General features: G+C 40.1%; 1 protein-coding gene across 4 annotated transcripts; it reads left to right on the top strand.

Moving 5' to 3' along the window:
• Window positions 1-300: 300 nt before the first annotated feature.
• LOC117397720 (probable DNA-directed RNA polymerase subunit delta) lies at window positions 301-23,049 on the top strand. 4 transcript variants are annotated; one of them, XM_059008577.1, is made up of 12 exons: window positions 301-455; window positions 1,197-1,256; window positions 5,786-5,818; window positions 8,570-8,599; window positions 14,943-14,966; window positions 15,554-15,592; window positions 16,503-16,526; window positions 17,220-17,252; window positions 18,075-18,098; window positions 21,679-21,711; window positions 21,837-21,878; window positions 22,917-23,049. In XM_059008577.1, exons 1-12 carry the CDS (start codon window positions 401-403, stop codon window positions 22,937-22,939), a joined length of 420 nt encoding a protein of 139 aa, XP_058864560.1. In that variant the 5' UTR covers window positions 301-400; the 3' UTR covers window positions 22,940-23,049. The 4 variants fall into 4 exon arrangements, with proteins under 4 accessions (XP_058864560.1, XP_058864562.1, XP_058864561.1 ...); XM_059008579.1 differs by lacking the exon at window positions 15,554-15,592; XM_059008578.1 differs by lacking the exon at window positions 21,679-21,711.
• The last annotated feature ends 830 nt before the right edge of the window (window positions 23,050-23,879 follow it).

The following is a 23,879-nucleotide window of genomic DNA, read 5'->3' as shown; positions in this document are numbered from 1 at the left end:
TATTAAATGCTAAGCATGTATAGAACATGTAGAAAATGTATCAGTTTGTGAATTCTGCACTCCAGCATTTTCGAACATTTCTTATCAAAACAATCCGGAAGACATCGCCATTCATAAAGCCGCTTCAGTTAAGCAAAGTGTGCACGTCATTCTAAACCAACAACTGAGCACACAGTCCCATCACTGGCAAGGGCGCACAAAGGCTCTTTCACCCCAGAAGAATGGAGCGACTATGAGGCTGCTGAGACACGGGACACTCTGATATCAGGTAGAGTGGCAGGAGGAGAAGTAGCCATGCAAATCAGATGATGAGCAGCTGGGTATATAAGAGTCAGCCGGCTGCCTTGACACAAATTTATACTACAGAGCTCTAAACGCGTTGGGAGCAACAGATACCAAGATGAAACTCCAGCCAGCGCTGTTTCTGGTCTTTGCTGTGGTGGGACTCAAAACAGGTAGGGATCCTCTTCTCAGAATCTCAAGCTGTAAGAAAGGCCAGGGCAGGAGTTCTCTTGTGAATGTTAGAGAGGCACTCAGCAAGCACTGTCCCAATCTGAGCAGCTTTCACTGGAAGCAATACAATGTGAGGGTCTGAGTAGAGCACCAGGACCATTATTAGATCTGTGAATCTTTAGTTGAGGCTCATCAATGAAAGCCACGGCAATCAATAATCGAATCATTGTTGTGTTTGTTATCACAGTACAGTGAAGACAGATTGGGAGTGGAGGGTCTTCGTAAAATGATTTGTTCAGCTTATCTGTGTAACTTTAAATCTGTAATCTAATATTATACAGTGTTTCAATAACATATTTCATGCTTATCCATAACTTTAAATGCTCATTGCAAATATGGAAACATGAAAAAGGAATCTTCAGCCATACCTCAGTGGTGGTACATTTAGAATCATGGAAAGAAGCACTTGGACTAAATGACATTCAATGTGCAAAGCTTCTTTTAGTACTTCTAAATCTTTGTGTTTTACTGGAATAGTAAATTGCTTCAAATGTGATTTTGATTTCATTCTAATAGTGTGAAATTCTATTGCACTCCTCATACATTTTATCGAAAGCCCTCTCAAGCTGACTTTCAGCTACATTTACTGCTGGACTGCTCTCTGACTTCCATTGGTTTCTGCATACATCAGAACCGCAGCTTTAAACACATTTTAAAGAATGATGTTTTGTTTATCTAAACAGCAATTGCTTTCTCTGTGGAATCTGAGGACCTGAATGAGTCTGATGGAAACAGCAAACGAGGTAAAAGCTTGGTTTATTAATTATTTAATGTATTTAATGCAGCCTCCTAACAAATCATCACAGTTTTTCCGGTCATGTCATTACTCCATTAACCGCTTCACCCTTCACCTATTTCCCACTCCTCCCAAATAATATGTCCACAGTACTGCACGATGATCCTTTAAAAAGATGCTGTAACTAATGTTTATCGTGTTACCCTTGGAAAGGTTTAGCAAGGTCAGTGGTGGGGAAGTTACTTGTAAAAAGTCATCTGTTACAGTTACAAGTACTGTAACTAGTTACACAAACATATTACTTTGAAAAAATGTCACTAGTTATGGTTACAGTTATTACTAACCACTGTAAATCTGCATGCTCATTTTGCAGTTATCCCACGCTTTTCCCATGGTTGTACTATGCGTTACCATAGTTTGACAGGTTTTTTTTTTTTTTTTACTATGCTTTACGATACCTCTGTGCTGTACAATGCTTACCTATGCTTTACCGTGTTTTCATTATGCTCTATTACACTTTATAACCATATTTCCCATAACTATACAAAACAGTAGAGACCAAAAACTACTAATTTTCTACTAAAATATTTCATCATCAGTGGGAAGCCCACCCTTTAGTTATCACGCACTGTGCGTTTACATGAGCATAAGAATTCTGATATTTTTCGGAAAACTAAGTTTTCCGAAAACTAATTCCGATATCAAAAGTCATGTAAACACAGTTTTCGGAAAATGTATCGGAATATTCCTTGGGTCAGTTTTCGGAAAACAGCACCTAGAAATTTTCCGATTCAATTCCGAAAATGAACCAAATGTATATCATGTAAATGCACTTTTCGGAAAACTTATTCTGATAGCGTACTGCACATGTGCAAAATTTGACCTTCATTCCTGCACGAAAACAGAGAAAATAATAATAATATGTAGTCAGTCTGCACGGATCCATTTGCTCCGTTGAATCGTATTTTGTCATATACTTGTACCGAAGTCATTGTATTTTATCTTGCTGTTAATTGTATTAATTCTTGTACTGTGATTCTTGAAATGTATTTTTGTTTACGACTGTAAGTCGCCCTCGATAAGGGCGTCTGCTAAGTAATATAATGAACATTTGCAATGCAGACTAGTTTGTATTATGTATAATAACTTTGCCAAATAGAATACCAGTGTTTTAATTCTGTGCATCCATCGACGTGGAATTCAGTTTTAAGTATTAAAACTACTGTTTGGTATTCTATTAAGCCAACAGTTTGTCTGTTGTGGAAAAAACGACATATTAAATAAACGGAAAAAAAGTTGTTAATCGGATTATTCAGCCTTTTATTGCAACTATGGTACCATTCAGTGAGCGAAAATAGAAAAGGGTACTTTAGCTGAAACCTTCTAACAAAAGGGGTACAGTTTCAAAAAAAAAAATTGAACCCCCCTGTACTAGATAATAAAGCGTAGTTTTGTGAAGTAAATTGACTGTCATTTCTTTATAAACCACTAGACCGAGACACCAGTCCAGCAGCAGTCTAATGAGAGCTAACTCAAATAAAGGGAGGGGTGTGTGGGGAGCTATGAGCTGCAGGTGCATCACATCTAACAGCAGGGGGCACTAAACACACTGAGGAGAATGGAGGTGGAACCTGCAACGCTGATCGAATGTTAGTCAAAGAATAATTCCTTTAACCGCAAGACTTTTTTGACATAGTAGGTGTCTGTCCAGAATAGAGCAGCGATAAAACCGTTGCACGTTTTGTACAGATTATCCCTTACAAATATCAGCTTCAATTCAGAGGAAATAATTAGTTTTTTCTGCATGTTGTTTTTGACAGACAAATCTAATGAAACTTAAAGATAAAAAAAATTGTTAAGTTTCACTGAACTATTGCTGAAGCCTAACAGGTAGCTTCCTAAAGAGACAACTAAAGAAAAACAATGCATGATAACTAAACGTTTAATGACAAAGTGTTTTCCGAAAATTAATGTTTTGTGGAAAACTGAATCCGAAAACTGATTTTCTTAAAACGTCACTTTTCTGTGTTTACATGATTAACGATAGAAAGTCTAATTGGAATTCAACTGTATACATGGATTGAAGTTTGAAACGCAGGATATTTTCGCATGCAAAGTACTGCAGTACTCTAGGTCTCAGCATAATTATGTGCGTCGTTTACAATGTTTACAATATCAAAAACGTTAACATCAAGATAAAACTATAATAACTAACAATGATCAACTTTTTTTTTAAAGCCACCAAAAAAAATTCAAAAGGGCCTCTTATTCTGTCGCTTTGCAGTTTCGGTAAACTCCGAATGGATGTTTTATTCCTTAGTTTTTCTTTTGCAATAAATGTATCAATTTCAAACACCGAAAACAAATTCAACCAGACGCTATTGCTAATGCAGCCGCGCCTAATAAATAAAACAAAAACCACCAAAGTATGAGTATTGTGATTATTATATCTGTTTACCGGAGCAGTTATACTTCTATAAAACTGTGCTTCACTGATACGACAAGTTAAAAACAGCAGAGAGCAGGACACAGCCCTCTACACAGCCACAACCGCCGCCATCGCCTGCTCTGCACACCAGTAAATATATATCAGAGTGAAAATCCGCTCAATCAAAAGCACGCATGCGTACAGGTGGAAAGTGCGGACGTGGTAGATTCCGTCTTCCCCCTCATCTGCAGTTCACTTTGAGTTGTGAACAATAATTATGCAAAGTGGTTTAGGGATACGATATAACCCCGTTAAAAATCAATTCAAGAGCATTATTTTCTTTTACTTTCATTTTTATTTGTGCATTTCTGAGTCGTTCTGCGTACCGCTCCGGTTGAAAACCCCTGGTCTAGTACAACACAATACAATTGGCAGAGGTTCAGTATTGTGAAAAGCTGTCACTTACCTGAAAGACTGTGGTAATACTGCCTTTGACTGCAGTATTCTACAGTAATTACTAGATTGTATAGCAGTTGTTTGCTGTAGAATGCAGTAATAAGTTGTAATACAACATCATTATACTTTTTAACTGATTTACTAGTATTTACTGTAGAAAAATTCAATAAAGGGTCAGGTCAGTCTGTATTTTAATAATTTGCATACCCAATTTTCATATTCTGAGAACACATTATTTCTCAATTGAAATGGTAAAAAAGAACACAACAATGGTAACTATTACAAAAACAAAGTTTTAGAAAACAGTTTATATTATTATAAAACAAACAAATAAATTAATCGATTAATAAAAAGGTACAACATCTTGAGATAATAGCAGACTGGTATCAGAGTCATAAAAGTCATCCAATGGGATATTGCTCTATGAGGAGAACTGCAGTAACAGTGTGCTAAAGTGTCCATAAGCTCTAGTTTGTATGGCATTTTAAAGGTTCAGTGTTGAATCTTTATTCAGCTATGAAACCCAGTGCCAGAAGACTAAACACTGTGCCTGTCCGAGTGCCAAGAAGATGCATACTGGTCCTGGTTCCGAGGGTCTGCAGTGATAGCTGAGGGAGGCTTGCAATATGAAGGGCTTCCCCTGCCAGCATGTACGCCCATCAGTAGTTTCTTTGCATGCTGATCTTTGGTCATTTATATTTATGTAACTGGTAAATTCTCTGTGCTTGTATTGGGATTCCAGATCCTGTAACCCAATGATAAAACAACACAATGCAGTTTTAATAAGCAGTCATCACAGAGCCTCCCATTCACAGCACAGCACGGCACACGAAGGACAGCCTGCTGCAGAATTAATAATATCAGTCAAACACAAACAAAGCACATAACTACCTTTTTAATTCAAACTCCACGACCTTCTAAAAGAAAAGACCTAAGCATGCAATAGCTAGAGAACACATCCAATCCACTTGGGAAGACTGTTGTATGCTTGCGCTCCAGTCTACATGCACATTGTAGTTGATGCTTATTAAACTGGTTTACAAAGCTTATTCTCATTTTTTTCTTAAAGAATAGAGTGGTATATTCCTTTGAAGTAAATATACCCACTGTTTAAAATATGAATACAGGTCCCAAGGTTTATGAAGGGCAGTTTATTTCTGTCTGATATGAACCCAGGAAGTTTAATATTTCAAGAGGATTTAAAAAGACTGCATAGTTTACAAACTGTCAGTGTTACCCTTATAAAGGTTTCCCATAGCGAAAGCATAGAACAGTATAATAATGCACAGTTAAAGCATAGATTAGTATAGTAATGTCAAAAACATGGTAAATGCATAGTGTAACTATGGGGAAAGCTTGGGAAAACTGCTTAATGACTGTAGTAAACTGTCATAAGGGTACAAAACACTGAAACTTAATAACTATAAGGAAGCTTTATAATAATGTAAAGTAGATGGAAAGAGTGTGATATTACAACAGAAGCCTTCATTGTTTTGTACTGGAGAGAAAGCTTAGCGAATCCGACCAGGGCAACACCTTTGGAATGCGTCCAGAGAAATTCGCCTGCTAATCTGTTCTTACACTTCCTCAGAATCTCACAAAAATGTGAAATATTGATTTAGTTTTAATACCCATGCTCTTTACCTTTCCAGATGAGATGGACTTTGATGAGCAGTCTACGGAGGGTAAGATAATTAAATTGTGGAGAGTGTAACATCTTAATGGTCTGTGGGCTCAGGGTCCAGTTCAATTACAGCAACCCTTTCCCTGGTGAGAAGATGTCAGATGATTCAATAAACTCCATTTATTGCTTTCATTCAAATGTTCTCCAGTTAAAGCTAATTAATTACCAGAAATGGGTGCAGGGCAAATGAATCCTCCTTTTGCAGGTATGAGGGGTAGGAAGAAGGCAGGCAATCAGATATTCATTGAGTATTTTTATTCAACAAAAATAAAACAAAACAAATAATTTTTAACAAATAAAAAAGTTTTAAGTTTTTGCTATGTTTGGCAGCAACCCTCTGGTGTTCCTTCCTCTTCCTCTTCCTCTTCCCTTCCCCAGCCCCAGCCCCAGCCCCAGCCCCAGCCCCAGCCCCAACCCCAGCCTCCAGGACTAAGCACACACCCTAGGTGCAGCCTTTTATACACACCTGCAGCATTCAAACCACATCATGATAGGACCACCAATCAAGGTCCTTTGTTTCTTCAATTCCAGTCACATAAAGTTAACACATTTAAATATGAACATAAAGATAATAGTGTTATTATATATTTACATGTGAGGTGCTTTCACCTCGACACACTGGGTTTACAGATCACATACAGTATTATGTATTGCTGTTGAGCCCATTTAAAAAACACTTAAAACCTAGTAGGGTTAATGTTAAAGACCTTCTAGTACTGCTGACTGACATATAAACATTTCTACGAGTGTCTTTTGTAATTTAAAAAGACTAGTTTTCAATGGACTTTTCTATAAATCACATTTAGTTTTTATTTGGTTAGCACATCATGATGCTAAATCAAATGACCATCTCTCCACATTAACCTGTGCATTGCTTTCATTCAAAATGTCCTCATGACTTAGCAAGAGGCTGACTGCTCAGATCCTGGGTATTTTAGTAACCAGGTCATTGCAGCACCCTATTCACACTGTCTAAATAATAAGCGATCAGCATGGTTTGAATGATCGTGGATAGGGTATAATAACCAGAACTAGGTTCAAAGTTTATATGAATAAAATCAAGTCTGATATTCCTGAAACTTTCTGGACTATTGATGATCTCATTAACAACAGTAAAGAACAGTTTTATAAATATCAAACTTTCATTTATTCATAAAAACAGACTTTGAAAAAACATTCTTTAAACAACTTGCGTATTAATGCTTTGTGGATAGAGCCCATTCTGCCAATAGTAAGAACGGCAATGTGTTCCTTCAATGTTAAACACCTTCTAGTACTAGTGGGGACTGCTGTTTGACAAAGTCTTGAAATTCAATTTCAAACGAGCTTCCTATAAAATGCATTTCCAGTTGGTAAGGGTTAAGAGATTCAAAGGCAGTATCCCCTGTCCTCAGCAGCTCTTGCCGCTAGTCTGCAGTGCATGGAAGAGATCCAAGCCCCTGTTTCTCCCAGCTGGAGAGCAGCTTTTAAAGGCTTCCTCTTCTTCTGCATGTTTCTAGAATAGGGGACAGGGGGCCCCTGGAACCCTGCCTCAGAGCAAAAGCTGCAGTTACACTGACGCCAACAGAGAGCCAGACACCCATCGACTGGTGCTTCTGACAGCTTTAAAAAAAAACAAAAAAAACATTAAAGCTTAATATTAATAAGCATTTTTATAATAGTTGTTAAATTCAGTAACACAAAAACATGCAAGAGCTACTGCAGAGCTTCTAACTTTTATATAAGAGTATTAAAAAAAAACAAAAAACAGGTCATTCATAAATAAGCTATTATCACTATTCATTAACACGACAAAAGCAAATCTTTTCAAAGAACACAAGAAATAAAATGACTAGAAACTGCAGTCTGCTATTAAAACAATGAATGCAGTAAATTAATAGTTTCATGAAGTTAAACAAACTCAACTTAGTACACCAGCCCACAAATTTAATTTATAATAAAACACATATCGCTAAGGAAAGTGGAAATTTATCAGGACCAACTGGGCTCCTTTTAATATATTTGTGTGTGAGAATGAGTCAGTGTAGTTATGTGGGCTGCTTGTAATGCTGTTCTTCAAACCACACCCTCCAGTCTGCAGGTGGAGTCAGTGCACACACCCACCTGCTCCATGCCAGAGCCAGGGCTTTTACTCAGCTTTATTTTCACATGATGAGTTTATGTGATTGTAGATATAGACATATATTCACACCTGTAATCAATATGACATTGTGGTGTAGCAGCGCTATCAAAACCACATTGGGCTGGTTTAAAAACACCCTGAATAAAATACAATGAAAACCTTGTCAAATTGGAAGGGAAATAAAATTCTGTCTAGTTCTCTTTGTCAGCACGTATACAAGTTTAGCACGGGATAGTAGTTTGACAGTTTCCCATACTTATACTGTGCATTGACATCTTGGTTTTTATCATACTTTACCAGACTTATATTTGAATTGCTATACTTTTACCTCAAAGTGCACCTTGTTATGGGTATGAAATATCAGAGTTATCTCTGCCTCTAGTGGAAAATACATGAGTAAGAAATGCAACGTCAAACTAATGTGGTATGTTCTGCATCCAGTAGGGGCAGATAGGAACGTTAGGAATGGCTCTTTTTAAATATAATTTGCAACAAAGACCCTGTATAACATTCACACAGTGCTTCAACTGGGAGCAATAGATTTTGGAACAGAAGTCCCATAGAATCCTGGACAAAACTGAAAGATTTCAAATGGTCAAGCAAATAAATAATGTGTTTCTTTCTTTCCAGACGATCACGGGATGGAAGATTTTGATTTAGGTAGGCTACCCTTTAAATGGTACTATCATTCCAGAAAGAAGGGAATACAGTCAGTCAAGGCCAGGTATTCAGTCATTGGAACTGTAAGCTCTAAAAAACATGAATATAAAACTTTATTTTTCTTCAAATGAGACTGTATTACAAACCCAGCACTATAGTTCAGCACACTTGTCAGTGTGAATGTCAGGAATGCGCTCGCCTGCTGTCAGAGTTGTGAGGGGAAGCTTTCCTGCCTGCTGTGTGTCTGACTGTAGCCAGTACCCTGTGTCTCACTGTAGCCAGTACCCTGTGTCTGACTGTAGCCAGTACCCTGTGTCTGACTGTAGCCAGTACCCTGTGTCTGACTGTAGCCAGTACCCTGTGTCTGACTGTAGCCAGTACCCTGTGTCTCACTGTAGCCAGTACCCTGTGTCTCACTGTAGCCAGTAACCTGTGTCTCACTGTAGCCAGTACCCTGTGTCTCACTGTAGCCAGTAACCTGTGTCTCACTGTAGCCAGTAACCTGTGTCTCACTGTAGCCAGTAACCTGTGTCTCACTGTAGCCTGTACCCCCTGTCTGATTCTCATCTTTTATAAGCACCCAAATTAAAAAGAAAACAGCATGTTAGTTTAAGAGCGCCTACAATGTGAACATTACGCTGTGAAAGTATATCTGGTAATGTTTCACACCAAAACGGCTTGGAAGGCTTTGTTAATGTAATAAATAATCATATAATGGCTCTTCAGTTGCGTGCCTGTTTTGTGATTAACGACTGGGGACTAGGAAATAGGAAATATGACTGTGAACAAGCTGGCTTTAGGGGTGACGTCAGACCAGAAAGGAGTACACAGACAGACAGTAGTGGAAGGTGAAAGTGAGGTGCGGTGGCGCTCAGTGCGTTTATTGTAAAATAAAAAGGTTTAAACAGCACATGGCACTTGAGGCCAAAATAAATAGACAAACAAAACAGATTAACACTAAACGAACAGTGGACTAACAGACAAACAAACACAGTGAGTCAAAACAGATAACAATTATTCTTTTATTCGTATTCTTTTGCAGTGAAGTGCAATCCCCGTGCCTAAATACAATTATACATTTTAAATAACTTGTGCTACACACACCCATTTATATCCCGTTCAGCAGCTACAATACACCAACACTTACACACTACATACAACACAAAACACAAAAATACACACAGGGGTGGGGCACATTGCCACAATGACATATTTAGTTATTTCTCTAGGGTGCTTCTCACGGTCCTGTCTAACAAAACACTGACAACCCTTACCCCCCATGCACTTCCATTACAACCCTTACCTCTCATGCACTTCCATTACAACCCTTACCTCTCATGCACTTCCATTACAACCCTTACCTCTCATGCACTTCCATTACAACCCTTACCCCCATGCACTTCCATTACAACCCTTACCTCTCATGCACTTCCATTACAACCCTTACCTCTCATGCACTTCCATTACAACCCTTACCCCCATGCACTTCCATTACAACCCTTACCTCTCATGCACTTCCATTACAACCCTTACCTCTCATGCACTTCCATTACAACCCTTACCTCTCATGCACTTCCATTACAACCCTTACCTCTCATGCACTTCCATTACAACCCTTACCTCTCATGCACTTCCATTACAACCCTTACCCCCCATGCACTTCCATTACAACCCTTACCTCTCATGCACTTCCATTACAACCCTTACCTCTCATGCACTTCCATTACAACCCTTACCTCTCATGCACTTCCATTACAACCCTTACCTCTCATGCACTTCCATTACAACCCTTACCCCCATGCACTTCCATTACAACCCTTACCTCTCATGCACTTCCATTACAACCCTTACCTCTCATGCACTTCCATTACAACCCTTACCCCCCATGCACTTCCATTACAACCCTTACCTCTCATGCACTTCCATTACAACCCTTACCTCTCATGCACTTCCATTACAACCCTTACCCCCCATGCACTTCCATTACAACCCTTACCTCTCATGCACTTCCATTACAACCCTTACCCCCCATGCACTTCCATTATAACCCTTACCTCTCATGCACTTCCATTACAACCCTTACCTCTCATGCACTTCCATTACAACCCTTACCCCCATGCACTTCCATTACAACCCTTACCTCTCATGCACTTCCATTACAACCCTTACCCCCATGCACTTCCATTACAACCCTTACCCCCATGCACTTCCATTACAACCCTTACCTCTCATGCACTTCCATTCACAAAACAGGTCTCAAATGTGCAGTTTAAAAAAAAAACACCTTAAGATTGCAAATGTATTTTCATTTTAAAACATGACATCCGGCATTACACCTAGGTAAAAAAGTTCTCAGTTTGCCTGCCTTGCCTTCTAGGAAATCGGTTACACTTCGAGGTCATTTTCCCTCCGCTGTGGCCATGAAGGGTGGCAATTTCACCAAACAAGTGCAAGACTATCTGAAAGAGAGGCCTGCAAACATTTCTTTAACCTGGTGTAGTACCAGCTATCAAGGTTTAAAATGAAAAAAAATGCAAAACTCCTCATTTAGAGACCTTCATAGTGAGGGGATGTTCATGGAATTAGCTACAGCCCTCTTCACTTTCCTCCAAGAAGCTCTCACAGCCTGTAATGAAACAGAATCATATGATGGAATACAAAGAGAGCATCATTCAGGCTCCATGCGGCAGAAGGAGCTGGTGTGGACTGCTTCTCCTCGTGACTAGCGTACTTTGCAATGCCGCGGGGATTGTGTGAGGTCAGCTTGTGACTCTCTGTCCCGCAGAGCCCATTCTAAAGAGGCTGTGCTTTAATTCAAAGTGACACGGCTCCTGCTGTGCTTGATGCTGTATAATGCTCTTAACGAGGGGAGGGGGGGGGGGAGGATCCCAGACAGAAGGCAGAAGATTCTAAACACATGACCGGCTAATCAACCCTCTAGACTGCCAGCTGTTTCTGCAGTGCAGCACTGATCAGACTGCAAGAGAGACAGATTGGGTGCTTTGCAGGCTTTTAACCAGCCTGTACCAGTCTGTGTTTAGGTGCATACAGGGATACAGGCCTACAGTGACACAGGGATACAGAGATACAGGGCAGTATGTCTTGTTAATTCCAGGTCGTTGAATAGGGCACCACTATTCTGCATTATTTTGAATGGATTTAATATCCCCCCACGCCCCTAGCAGGTTTGAGGAAGGCACAGCTTCATGAAAACAGATCCCCTCGGTCAGACTAAAAGCAGGGAGCTGTAATGGTCACAAGATGGCGAGCAAGGCTCCTGTTACCATACACATTGGGTGTTTCTATTCTGGGGCTTCTATTCAGATATGTGGGAAAATAGGACAAATCCACGTGAAAGAGTATAGAATTAGTATCTGGAATCAGGGACAGCAGAACAATCCAGAACTCTATTGGATCACTTAAAAACATTAAGATTCCTTTATTAAAACGTATATAGGACTGTGCAGTATTTTTGACCACTGCTGTAAAACTATTAACCTAATCATTATCAGTATTGGAAAATTATACATTATTCAACACACATGTTAAAAAGTTTTGAAATCACTTTTTAAATAAATACCTTGTAAAAAGTTTGTAAATAGGACCAAAGTTTTGTAAAGCATGTGTATATTGAGCAAGTCAGTGTTTTCTGTAGCAGTATGGTTTTTTACATTCTGTTCTTTCCACTCCTGGTATCCTAGTTCAGACATATATGTAGAATATGGTCCATCGTCATGACCAGCTTCACCTGCGTCTCTTCTACTTGGCAATGCAAATCAGACCTGCTGTTTCTGCTGAGATCCAGCCAAGTGAAAAGTGCTTGTCCTCAGTGGTTGGCTGCTTGCTCCGTTTCGATCACTGTGTGCAGTAATTGATAACTAGCACTGTATATTTCGATCAGCTGTGTGCAGGTATTGAATACTAACACTAAGTGAGTGAGTTGTAAGTGATATCATTCCTGTTAGTTGCTATGGAGCTGGACGTGTGGGATGCGTCAGTGAAGGGAGCACGTGTTCTCAGTCAGTGCAGGTGCCAGGCACCACCGGCAGGGCTTGATCAGGGGGTTAGTGAAGTGGCAGCTACCCAGATGCTTCTATGAGGGGCTCAACTGTACAACAAACAATAGCTTCTACAGAATGGCATTTTTAGTCTAATTGGTGCACAGTGTCCCCAGTTACTGCATGCCCTGGAAAGAAACTAGACAAATGACACAATTCCATGTGTCCATATTTGTCTTTGGTAAGATATTAAAGAGCAGCTCTCATCTCTTCCTGACACTCTGTTGCTTGTTTTGCACTTCATTCACTACACAGCTCTCAAATGTACAGTCTTGAAAATGTTAAAACATGATATTTGGTGCCACTTCTATAAAGTACCCTTCCTATGCCTTATTCTCAGGATATCTGCCACACTCCCTTCCCATGCCTTATTCTCAGGATATCTGCCGCACTCCCTTCCCATGCCTTATTCTCAGGATATCTGCCGCACTCCCTTCCCATGCCTTATTCTCAGGATATCTGCCACACTCCCTTCCCATGCCTTATTCTCAGGATATCTGCCGCACTCCCTTCCCATGCCTTATTCTCAGGATATCTGCCGCACTCCCTTCCCATGCCTTATTCTCAGGATATCTGCCGCACTCCCTTCCCATGCCTTATTCTCAGGATATCTGCCACACTCCCTTCCCATGCCTTATTCTCAGGATATCTGCTACACAAACAGATATTTCTTAAGGTGCTGTACCAGATATCATGTTTTAAAATCAAATACATGTGTTAATATTACATGAGGGGCAGGGGGGCGTGTTAATATTACATGAGGGACAGGGCGGCATGTTAATATTACATGAGGGACAGGGCGGCATGTTAATATTACATGAGGGGCAGGGCGGCGTGTTAATATTACATGAGGGACAGGGCGGCGTGTTAATATTACATGAGGGACAGGGCGGCGTGTTAATATTACATGACGGGCAGGGTGTTGCAAGGGGGCTTGTTAATATAACACGAGGGACAGGGTGTTGCAGGGGGGCGTGTTAATATTACACGAGGGACAGGGTGTTGCAGGGGGGTGCGTTAATGGTTTCTCTTTGTACTTCAGTGTAGAATTAGTATCTGGAATCAGGAACAGCAGAACAATCCAGAACTCTATTGTAACAATCCAGAACTATTTGTAGTTTACTTTAGTTTCATTTATTCAACAGGGAAAAAAACTCCACAGTAGTCAAAGATCTCCTTTACAATAGTGTCCTGGCACAGAACTATTTATACACAGCAGTTTGAAAGACAAACAAGAACATCAGATCACTGTAAATCACAAATCATTACAAGTGACCGGAGCAATCCCCACAACATCGATGCTCATACTGTGGTTTCTAGAAGCAGGCACTTTATAGACATGATTCACAGGAGTGCTTTAAAGTAAAAAAAAATCCCAAGGATGAAATCTACATCTAAACAGCAAGAGCAACACTGACATCACACAAGAGCAACACTGACATCACACAAGAGCAACACTGACATCACACAAGAGCAACACTGACATCACACAAGAGCAACACTGACATCACACAAGAGCAACACTGACATCACACAAGAGCAACACTGACATCACACAAGAGCAACACTGACATCACACAAGAGCAACACTGACATCACACAAGAGCAACACTGACATCACACAAGAGCAACACTGACATCACACAAGAGCAACACTGACATCACACAAGAGCAACACTGACATCACACAAGAGCAACACTGACATCACACAAGAGCATCACTGACATCACACAAGAGCAACACTGACATCACTCAAGAGCAACACTGACATCACACAAGAGCAACACTGAGATTCGTACCCACACAAGCTCTTTACAGATCTCGTTCAATGCACTGATACCATGTTTATGTTAGTCCAATGTGTAAAACTAATTTGTCTTGCCACCACCCCTAACTTTAAATATCATTTCAGGTAAGATACATGCAAAACGGCCTGTATTTTGTATTTTGTAACATTGTCAATGCAGGATGTATTAGGACCTACTCTGTCCCAGAAACACTGTAAAAACGATCTCTGCCGGGGCTGTTCACCAGATGTGCTGCTCAGAAGATAGTCTAATTAGAAAAGTTTATTTCTAGTTTTACTTAAAATCTCTTTAGTAGTTTCTGTTAAACATAATATAAACTATATTGTTTAATTTTCTGTTTTAGCTAATATTAACACCGTCGTAGCATTAGACAAATCTGCTTTACTTACTTTCTTAGTCTTTCTTCAGAATCGTTGATATCCAAACACCCTATTGTCCTGATTGTAAAATTCCTACGTCTTCATCTTTTTTTGCAGACTCTGAAGAGAACACAGAACGAGGTGAGTAGATACATGTACTCTAAAGAAATGACAGTGCATTCCCTGTGCTTGGGATCTTCCCAGTGCTTTACTACGCTATGCTTTTACTTGTAATAGTACATTGTTCCTAAAGTCCCAGGAACTAATCAATGATTCTTAAACTAAACCCATTGCTGAAGGTGCATTCCGTCCAGCTTAAAAATACATGTCCATTCCCTGCATTCTTTTCAGTACTACATTCAACTTTTCATAGAAATACACTTTCTTTATTTTATGAAGCTACAGCACTATAAACTACATGGTAATTAAGGGTTTGTTTAAAAAAAAAACTTTACATTATATATAATAGTAGTATTGATGTGATATGGTCTCCTGAAATTTGCATCAGATAGTTTGTATGAGATGGAAAGGAAGTCACAATAGAATGAGCTAGTGTTTGATTATTCTTATTTTATATATTCAACACCACAAGGTGCTGTGTAGGGAACAATCTGATCTTCACCCTCTCAAGTCCACCCTGAGCTCTCATTGTGTGGATATTAGCTTGTATTGTACAGAAGAGAATACATGATCTATGATATTCTATACATGTCGCTCTTCCTTTTCAGATCACATAGATGCAGAGGAGGGTGAAGAGATCCATCTAGGCAAGTAGTAAAGTGACAGTGCATTTCAAGTGTTGCAGGTCTAGGTGGCACGCTGGGTTTGATCTCCACATTGGCTGTCACTAAGAGAGCTTAGATTTGAGCTAATATAGCCAATTTCCACTGCTATGATTAACTTTGAGAATCCCTAACCCTAACCCTAACCCTAACCCATTTCCACTGCTATGATTCACTTCGAGAATCATTCATTATTGTTTGTTGAAATGTGCACTCTTATAAAAGTTTACCACAGTATTTTTGCAGTTTTCCCATGATTATACTGTGCAGATAGTTTAGCCTGGTTTGCCCTGTTTAGTAATATGCTTTACAATACCTCTCTGGTCTTTACAATGCTTATCTGTGCTTTATTACACTTTGCTGTGATTTGACTGTGGGAAGCGTTTATAAGGGTGAGTAGCTGCAAATGTCACTTGAATTGCTTCACACATTTCTATTTCTATGTTATGGTGTTTGCTCCCATATTGAGTTTGAATATTTTTCTCTAAATCTGCCCTTACCTGGCGTTGAGCCTGCCAGGAGTATCCTAAATGCCAACCATGAGCCTTCCTCATTCCAGTCAGATCCTGTGACAGTGTTGTGCTCGACCTGCCTACTCCACATATATATAGACAGAGAGAGAGAGAGTAGGCGGGCCTGGCAGAGTTCAAAGGTTACATTGGAATGAAGTCTGTTAGTCCCAGCATGCAGGATTCTCCAGACAAGCTTAAAGCCAGGTAATGGCAGATTCAGAGACAAGGGCAATAACTCTATAGTGAATTGCATTAGAAGCTTCTTCTTCCTTAAGATAAGACCTTCATAAGCACCAAAAATGCGAAACAGCATTTCATATAAATGAATGCAGTAAAAAGGAGTTTGCTGTGTGTTTTACTAATTTCCGCTCTTCTGTTTATAGATTCTGATGAGGAATCCCAAAGAGGTAAATATATTTTTGTATAGTATTTCACTGCAGAAAGGCTGATTCAATCAAAAAACGTAGTGCACCACAGCACTGTACAAGCCCTTAATTTAACACATGCCAACGTCCCCACCTTTGTAAAGTTAAATACAACAGGGAAATAATAGTAGAGCTGCTAGGCTTTTTTGAATGAACCCCACCCTGGTAGATATCCCAGGCTTGGATTTCAAACATGACTGAGCATTCCAAATAGAACCTGGAAGAGAGTTCCAAAGTGGAACTTGAGAACTGCATGCTTTCTCTCCAGAGCTTTATATGGAATTACCAAGAGACCAATTCACTGCTTCACTGGAAGCCAGTGACCTTAAATGGGAGGTAATATGACTGGCTGTAGCATTTTGAACCAGCTGCAACCTATCCAATGATGCTTGTGGGGGACCAGCAAACAAGAGGTCAGCCTGAGAGGTTACACAAGCGTGAGGCAGAGTGTCAGCCCCAGCCTTTGCAGCATAGACCTCATCCTAGCTCTGTTTCTCTGATTCCAAAAATAAATATTAGTGATCAGTCATGTGAGGACAGTCCAGTTACACAAAAGTGTGAGCTACATATCGCAGGTGTTTCCAAAGCTGTCTTTATACCTACTATTGCTAATCATTCCATTGAAGATTATTAGATTCAGTTATCCGAAAGCTCAATTACTTTTTTTTTTTTCAGAAAACATGTCAGAAGATGATGCTGAAGATTTAAGTGAGTTCTAAGTGGATTACAATCTATTTCCAATGTAGCTGCTAATGCTTGCCAGTCAGGTTGGGTCTAATCTCACTCAGCTCAGACTCTGCCCCCTCCACTCCCACTCCCACTCCCCTCCCCTCTCCTGTCAGAACGGTGGATTTGTGCTAAATATTATTCTCATTGAGGCACACATGTTGTGATTAAAACATATTTTTGCATAATTTTTATTTTTTACTGAAATGCAATTCACCCTAGGAAAAAAACAAAACAAAGGATGTCCTTATAGTGTCAATTAAAAAGTAACAAATAACAACAACTAAGATGACAGTGTGCAATTATCGAATGTGAAAATTAGATTCAAAGTCTTACTTACAGTTGCTGTATTTTTTTTTAAAGTTATTGAATCATTTTTATAAGGCAGTTTAAGAATAGCTCTAATCCTAGCAGCAATTTCATAGTCTGTTCCAAAGTCTCCATAACTTTCTAATGTCTGTTTCTGAGATAACTATTTTGTTTGAAATCCTTTGAGGACACTGGGACAGTTTGGGACAGTTCAGGCTTTTTAACTGGCATCGCAATGCATTCTGGTAAGTGTAGTCCTGTTTCTCTTTAAGAAAAGAGACTAGTGAAAGCTACCAGAATGCATTGCGATGTGAGTTGAATAGAATGAACTGTCCCAAACTGTCCTGGTGAAGATGGGCCCATATAGCCACCCTACTGGTGTTATCTATGTAGCAGGCTGTGTCTGCAGCGTGGAATACTATTAATGTGGAATTATGGCTAACAGTACATAAGAGTACATTAGACTCATCCCAATTTCCTATCTTTCTTTTATAGATTCTGAGGAGAAAGCACAAAGAGGTAAGGTGTAGTGATCAGTGGATCTCAACCGCAGTCCTCAAGTTTTCCCTTCTTGTGCTGCAGGTATTATAGGAGGCTTGGTGATCCAGTGGTTAAAGAAAGGGGCTTGTTATCAGGAGGTTGCTGGTTCAATCCCAGCTCAGCCACTGACTGTCTGTGCGTGACCCTGAGAAAGTCACTTAACCTCCTTGTGCTCCGTCCTTTGATGAAAACTAAAACCAAGGTCCTGTTGTAAGTGACTCTGCAGCACCTGTTGTTGATGAAGCATAGTTCACCCCCTAGTCTCTGTAAGTCACTTTGGATAAAAGCGTCTGCTAAATGATTAAATAATAATAATAATATATATGGAGTGTTAATAAAAGAACATCAAAACAATTGGGAATATGTTGAAAACAATTGCTGAGATATTGACGACCTGCTATTCAAGAAAGGGAAGGTGTTTCTTCTAACACTGCAGGGGATTCTGAAACACTTTAAATGAGTCAAAGAGAAACCTCTGTCTAAACCTTCAGAAAAGGGACTTTCTAGAATGGGGTTTTGCTAGTGAGTCTCAACATGTTTTTAAAGGGCTGGTTATCCCCCTTGAAGAGAATTCTAATTAAGTGTGTTTAATAATATACCAGTGTGCCTCACATAGAAGGCGGGTGAAATCTCATGAGCCGTGTGGGTAGTTGCTGCAGTGAGGGGAGAGCGGGTGGATTTTCTAAACTGGGAGAAAATCAGGGGTCATATAATAATCAGACACGCTAAATAAAAAAATAAAAATAAAAAAGAAGATGGCTGAAAAATGTTTGTTTTTTTAATCATGCTCACAAATAAAACATCAGAAACCAATTAATTACACTTCCATAAGATGATTTGCTACCATTTATGAAATATAAATGCAATGATATTTCATTTACATTACAAATAAGCAAAATCAACAGGACAGTGTAATGAAGCATAGTAAAGCATAGGTAAGCATTGTAAAGCATGTAAACTGCTAAATTACCAGAGATCTCAATGCTTGTTTTTTTATGAAAAATATATTTATTTTACATTCTGTTCATATATTCCTGCGCCCATGACAAACACACAAAAGTTAGCTGAAGACAATAGAAAATGAAAATACATTTAAAAAAACAGGGTTATCTACGTTAACTTTTGGGATTTCTGCCACTGCATGTAGGATGATGTGTGAAGATGCAAAATAACAACAAAGGGAATGTATTTTAAATGTTTTTACAAACAGGATAATTCGTTTACAACATACCCTTGATGTTAATGGTTGAGGCATTCTATCAGGTTAATGATTTAACAACTTAGTGAGGTTTACCTTTACAAACACAACTCCGAACTATGATGCGATTCTGTGGAAGCTGCTGTGTGCTGTGTAGTTGCTGAGCCCCTCGTAGAAGCACTAGACAAGTCAAGCTGGTGTATCTGGGTAGTTGCCACTTCACTAACCCCCTGATCAAGCCCTGCTGCTCGCACTGCTCACTGACGCATCCCACACGCCCAGCTACATAGCAACAGGACCCCACACTGCTGTACTGTAATAGCAATCTAACAGGACCCCACACTGCTGTACTGTAATAACAATCTAACAGGACCCCACACTGCTGTACTGTAATAGCAATCTAACAGGACCCCACACTGCTGTACTGTAATAACAATCTAACAGGACCCCACACTGCTGTACTGTAATAGCAATCTAATAGGACCCCACACTGCTGTACAGTAATAACAATCTAACAGGACCCCACACTGCTGTACTGTAATAACAATCTAACAGGACCCCACACTGCTGTACTGTAATAACAATCTAACAGGACCCCACACTGCTGTACTGTAATAACAATCTAACAGGACCCCACACTGCTGTAGTGTAATAACAATCTAACAGGACCCCACACTGCTGTACTGTAATAACAATCTAACAGGACCCCACACTGCTGTACTGTAATAGCAATCTAATAGGACCCCACACTGCTGTACAGTAATAACAATCTAACAGGACCCCACACTGCTGTACAGTAATAGCAATCTAATAGGACCCCACACTGCTGTACAGTAATAACAATCTAACAGGACCCCACACTGCTGTACAGTAATAACAATCTAACAGGACCCCACACTGCTGTACTGTAATAACAATCTAACAGGACCCCACACTGCTGTACTGTAATAACAATCTAACAGGACCCCACACTGCTGTACTGTAATAACAATCTAACAGGACCCCACACTGCTGTACTGGAATAACAATCTAACAGGACCCCACACTGCTGTACTGTAATAACAATCTAACAGGACCCCACACTGCTGTAGTGTAATAACAATCTAACAAGACCCCACACTGCTGTACTGTAATAACAATCTAACAGGACCCCACACTGCTGTACTGTAATAACAATCTAACAGGAACCCACACTGCTGTACTGTAATAACAATCTAACAGGACCCCACACTGCTGTACTGTAATAACAATCTAACAGGACCCCACACTGCTGTACTGTAATAACAATCTAACAGGACCCCACACTACTGTACTGTAATAACAATCTAACAGGACCCCACACTGCTGTACTGTAATAACAATCTAACAGGACCCCACACTGCTGTACTGGAATAACAATCTAACAGGACCCCACACTGCTGTACTGTAATAACAATCTAACAGGACCCCACACTGCTGTAGTGTAATAACAATCTAACAAGACCCCACACTGCTGTACTGTAATAACAATCTAACAGGACCCCACACTGCTGTACTGTAATAACAATCTAACAGGAACCCACACTGCTGTACTGTAATAACAATCTAACAGGAACCCACACTGCTGTACTGTAAATAGCAATCTAACAGGACCCCACACTGCTGTACTGTAATAACAATCTAACAGGACCCCACACTGCTGTACTGTAATAACAATCTAACAGGACCCCACACTGCTGTACTGTAATAGCAATCTAACAGGACCCCACACTGCTGTACTGTAATAACAATCTAACAGGACCCCACACTGCTGTAGTGTAATAACAATCTAACAGGACCCCACACTGCTGTAGTGTAATAACAATCTAACAAGACCCCACACTGCTGTACTGTAATAACAATCTAACAGGACCCCACACTGCTGTACTGTAATAACAATCTAACAGGAACCCACACTGCTGTACTGTAATAACAATCTAACAGGACCCCACACTGCTGTACTGTAATAACAATCTAACAGGAACCCACACTGCTGTACTGTAATAACAATCTAACAAGACCCCACACTGCTGTACTGTAATAACAATCTAACAGGACCCCACACTGCTGTACTGTAATAGCAATCTAACAGGACCCCACACTGCTGTAGTGTAATAACAATCTAACAGGACCCCACACTGCTGTACTGTAATAGCAATCTAACGGGACCCCACACTGCTGTACTGTAATAACAATCTAACAGGACCCCACACTGCTGTACTGTAATAACAATCTAACAGGACCCCACACTGCTGTACTGTAATAACAATCTAACAGGACCCCACACTGCTGTACTGTAATAGCAATCTAACAGGAACCCACACTGCTTACTTTATTTTTCAGAAAACCTGGAAGCAGATGAGCTCGGTGGTTTAGGTTAGTTATTGTTATTCATTTACTATTGTCCTAGTAAACTGCGGTTTTGTTTCCAGTTTCAAAGTGAATAGTCTGGCAGTAATCTCCTATTTATTTATTTTTTTAATTATTTTCTTTTTCCACAGATGCACTTCTTGAAAACTTGGAAAATGTGGCAGACCAGCAAGGTAACAGTAACAAGTCTTATCCAGCAGGGGGGGCTTTGTACTGCAAAATAAGTCTCTTTTCGTCTGTTGAAACTGCAGTGGAGGTTGCCAAGCTAGCGAACCCTGGAGGTGAGGCTCAAACTGGCTCACACTGCCGGCCTCATCCAGCACTTGATCAGTAGGGGGCGCTGTGGCCGCATCTGCCTTCTGGCCATTATGAGTCGCAGCTGATTTTCAATTCAGCATGACCGGGATTTTAATCAGCCAGCTCCCAATCACAAGACTCCACACGGCAGTGCCTTTCCTAGGAGAGACACCGGGGTCCCCCTGCACTCCACATGGCAGTGCCTTTCCTAGGAGAGACACCGGGGTCCCCCTGCACTCCACACGGCAGTGTCTTTCCTAGGAGAGACACCGGGGTCCCCCTGCAGGCCACACGGCAGTGCCTTTCCTAGGAGAGACACCGGGGTCCCCCTGCACGTCACAAGGTAGTGCCTTTTCTAGGAGAGAAACAGGGGTTCCCAGTCTGTCTGTCTGGTCAGCAAGGTTTTGCAGTCTGTTTCTGACAGCTTTCTATAAAATAATTGCATCGTTCAGATGAAACAATGTATTTTAGCAGAGAATACAAAGAGCTGCTTTTGGTCTAATTGCAATCTGGTGAATATGTGCAACCACTACCCCTGCAGAAGGATACATGATCATACAATATAATGGGACTTGGGTCACTGTTACAAGCACTTACATTTGGAATCAAACTCTAAAAAAGGCCATATATATGGTTGTTTGCCTGAATGCTTTGATTGGGTTTTGTGGTGCAGTTCATTAAAAGAGGAAGAAATAGCAATGAATAAATATACACCTACAGTAATACTGCACCTTTCACCTGAGCTTCCACAGATGGACACAGACAGACAAGTCTACTCAAAAAAACATGGATTATATTCACGTTATTGACAAAGTCTGACTAATTCAGTGTACAGGGAGTCACATTAAACTTAAGGCTTTGTTTATCTCATAATATATTGTAGTTTAATACTTATCCTTTTCCCTCCCTTATAGATTCCAAGGAGACCATTCAGTAGAGGACCATGGTTGAAAGCTGCTCATACAAATGATTTCCTGGTTCCCAGTCTGTTACTTTCAGGATTTCGGGAACCAACTTAAAAATAAAAAATGTAATTGAAGAATGAAAGCATGTCTGTCTAGTTTCTTCCTCCCAGACGATGGCATCAATACTTAAACTGACAAAATAACTTACCTCTCATGAACTTCGGTTTATTATATATGTGCAGTTTTGAAAGAAACACATGTCATAGCAGACATGTATTTTTATTTTAAAACATGATATACTACTTTAGGCTAAAGTAAGTCCTCAGTTTTTATGTCTTATTTTCAGGATAACTGTTACATAGATATCCTGCACTTTCTGGCCCATTTCACCTCAGCAGGGTCTTCTGGGTCAAAGCATGTCTTTACAAAAAGCATATTGCTGCTCTAGAAAGAGTGCAAAGAAGAGCGACCAGAATTATCCTGGGTTTAAAAGGCATGTCGTATGCAGACAGGCTAAAAGAATTGAATCTATTCAGTCTTGAACAAAGAAGACTACGCGGTGATCTGATTCAAGCATTCAGAATTCTAAAAGGTATTGACAATGTCAACCCAGGGGACTTTTTCGACCTGAAAAAAGAAACAAGGACTAGGAGTCACAAATGGAGATTAAAGGGTATTCAGAACAGAAAATAGAGGCACTTTTTTATACAGAGAATTGTGAGGGTCTGGAACTCCCCAGTAATGGTGGGGAGCACGACGGACAAAATTGAAATGGTGGAAATGACAAATGACTGCTTCCTAATGCAATTTATCAAGGCACCGACTAGAGGCATGTTGTTGAAGCTGACACCCTGGGATCCTTCAAAAAGCTGCTTGATGAGATTCTGGGATCAATAAACTACTAACAACCAAACAAGCAAGCTGGGCCGAATGGCCTCCTCTCGTTTGTAAACTTTCTTATGTTCTTAAGCC

Source organism: Acipenser ruthenus, chromosome 37 (genome assembly GCF_902713425.1).
Source record: "Acipenser ruthenus chromosome 37, fAciRut3.2 maternal haplotype, whole genome shotgun sequence".
Classification (NCBI taxonomy): Eukaryota; Metazoa; Chordata; class Actinopteri; order Acipenseriformes; family Acipenseridae; genus Acipenser; species Acipenser ruthenus.
This window is presented reverse-complemented; position numbering and strand designations above follow the sequence as displayed.

Coding starts and splice junctions, on each gene's coding strand:
- LOC117397720 (XM_059008577.1), top strand. CDS start 401: ATGAAACTCCAGCCAGCGCTGTTTCTGGTCTTTGCTGTGGTGGGACTC. Junction 15,593..16,502: donor GGGTGAAGAGATCCATCTAG/GCAAGTAGTAAA, acceptor TTCTGTTTATAG/ATTCTGATGAGGAATCCCAA. Junction 21,712..21,836: donor AGATGAGCTCGGTGGTTTAG/GTTAGTTATTGT, acceptor CTTTTTCCACAG/ATGCACTTCTTGAAAACTTG.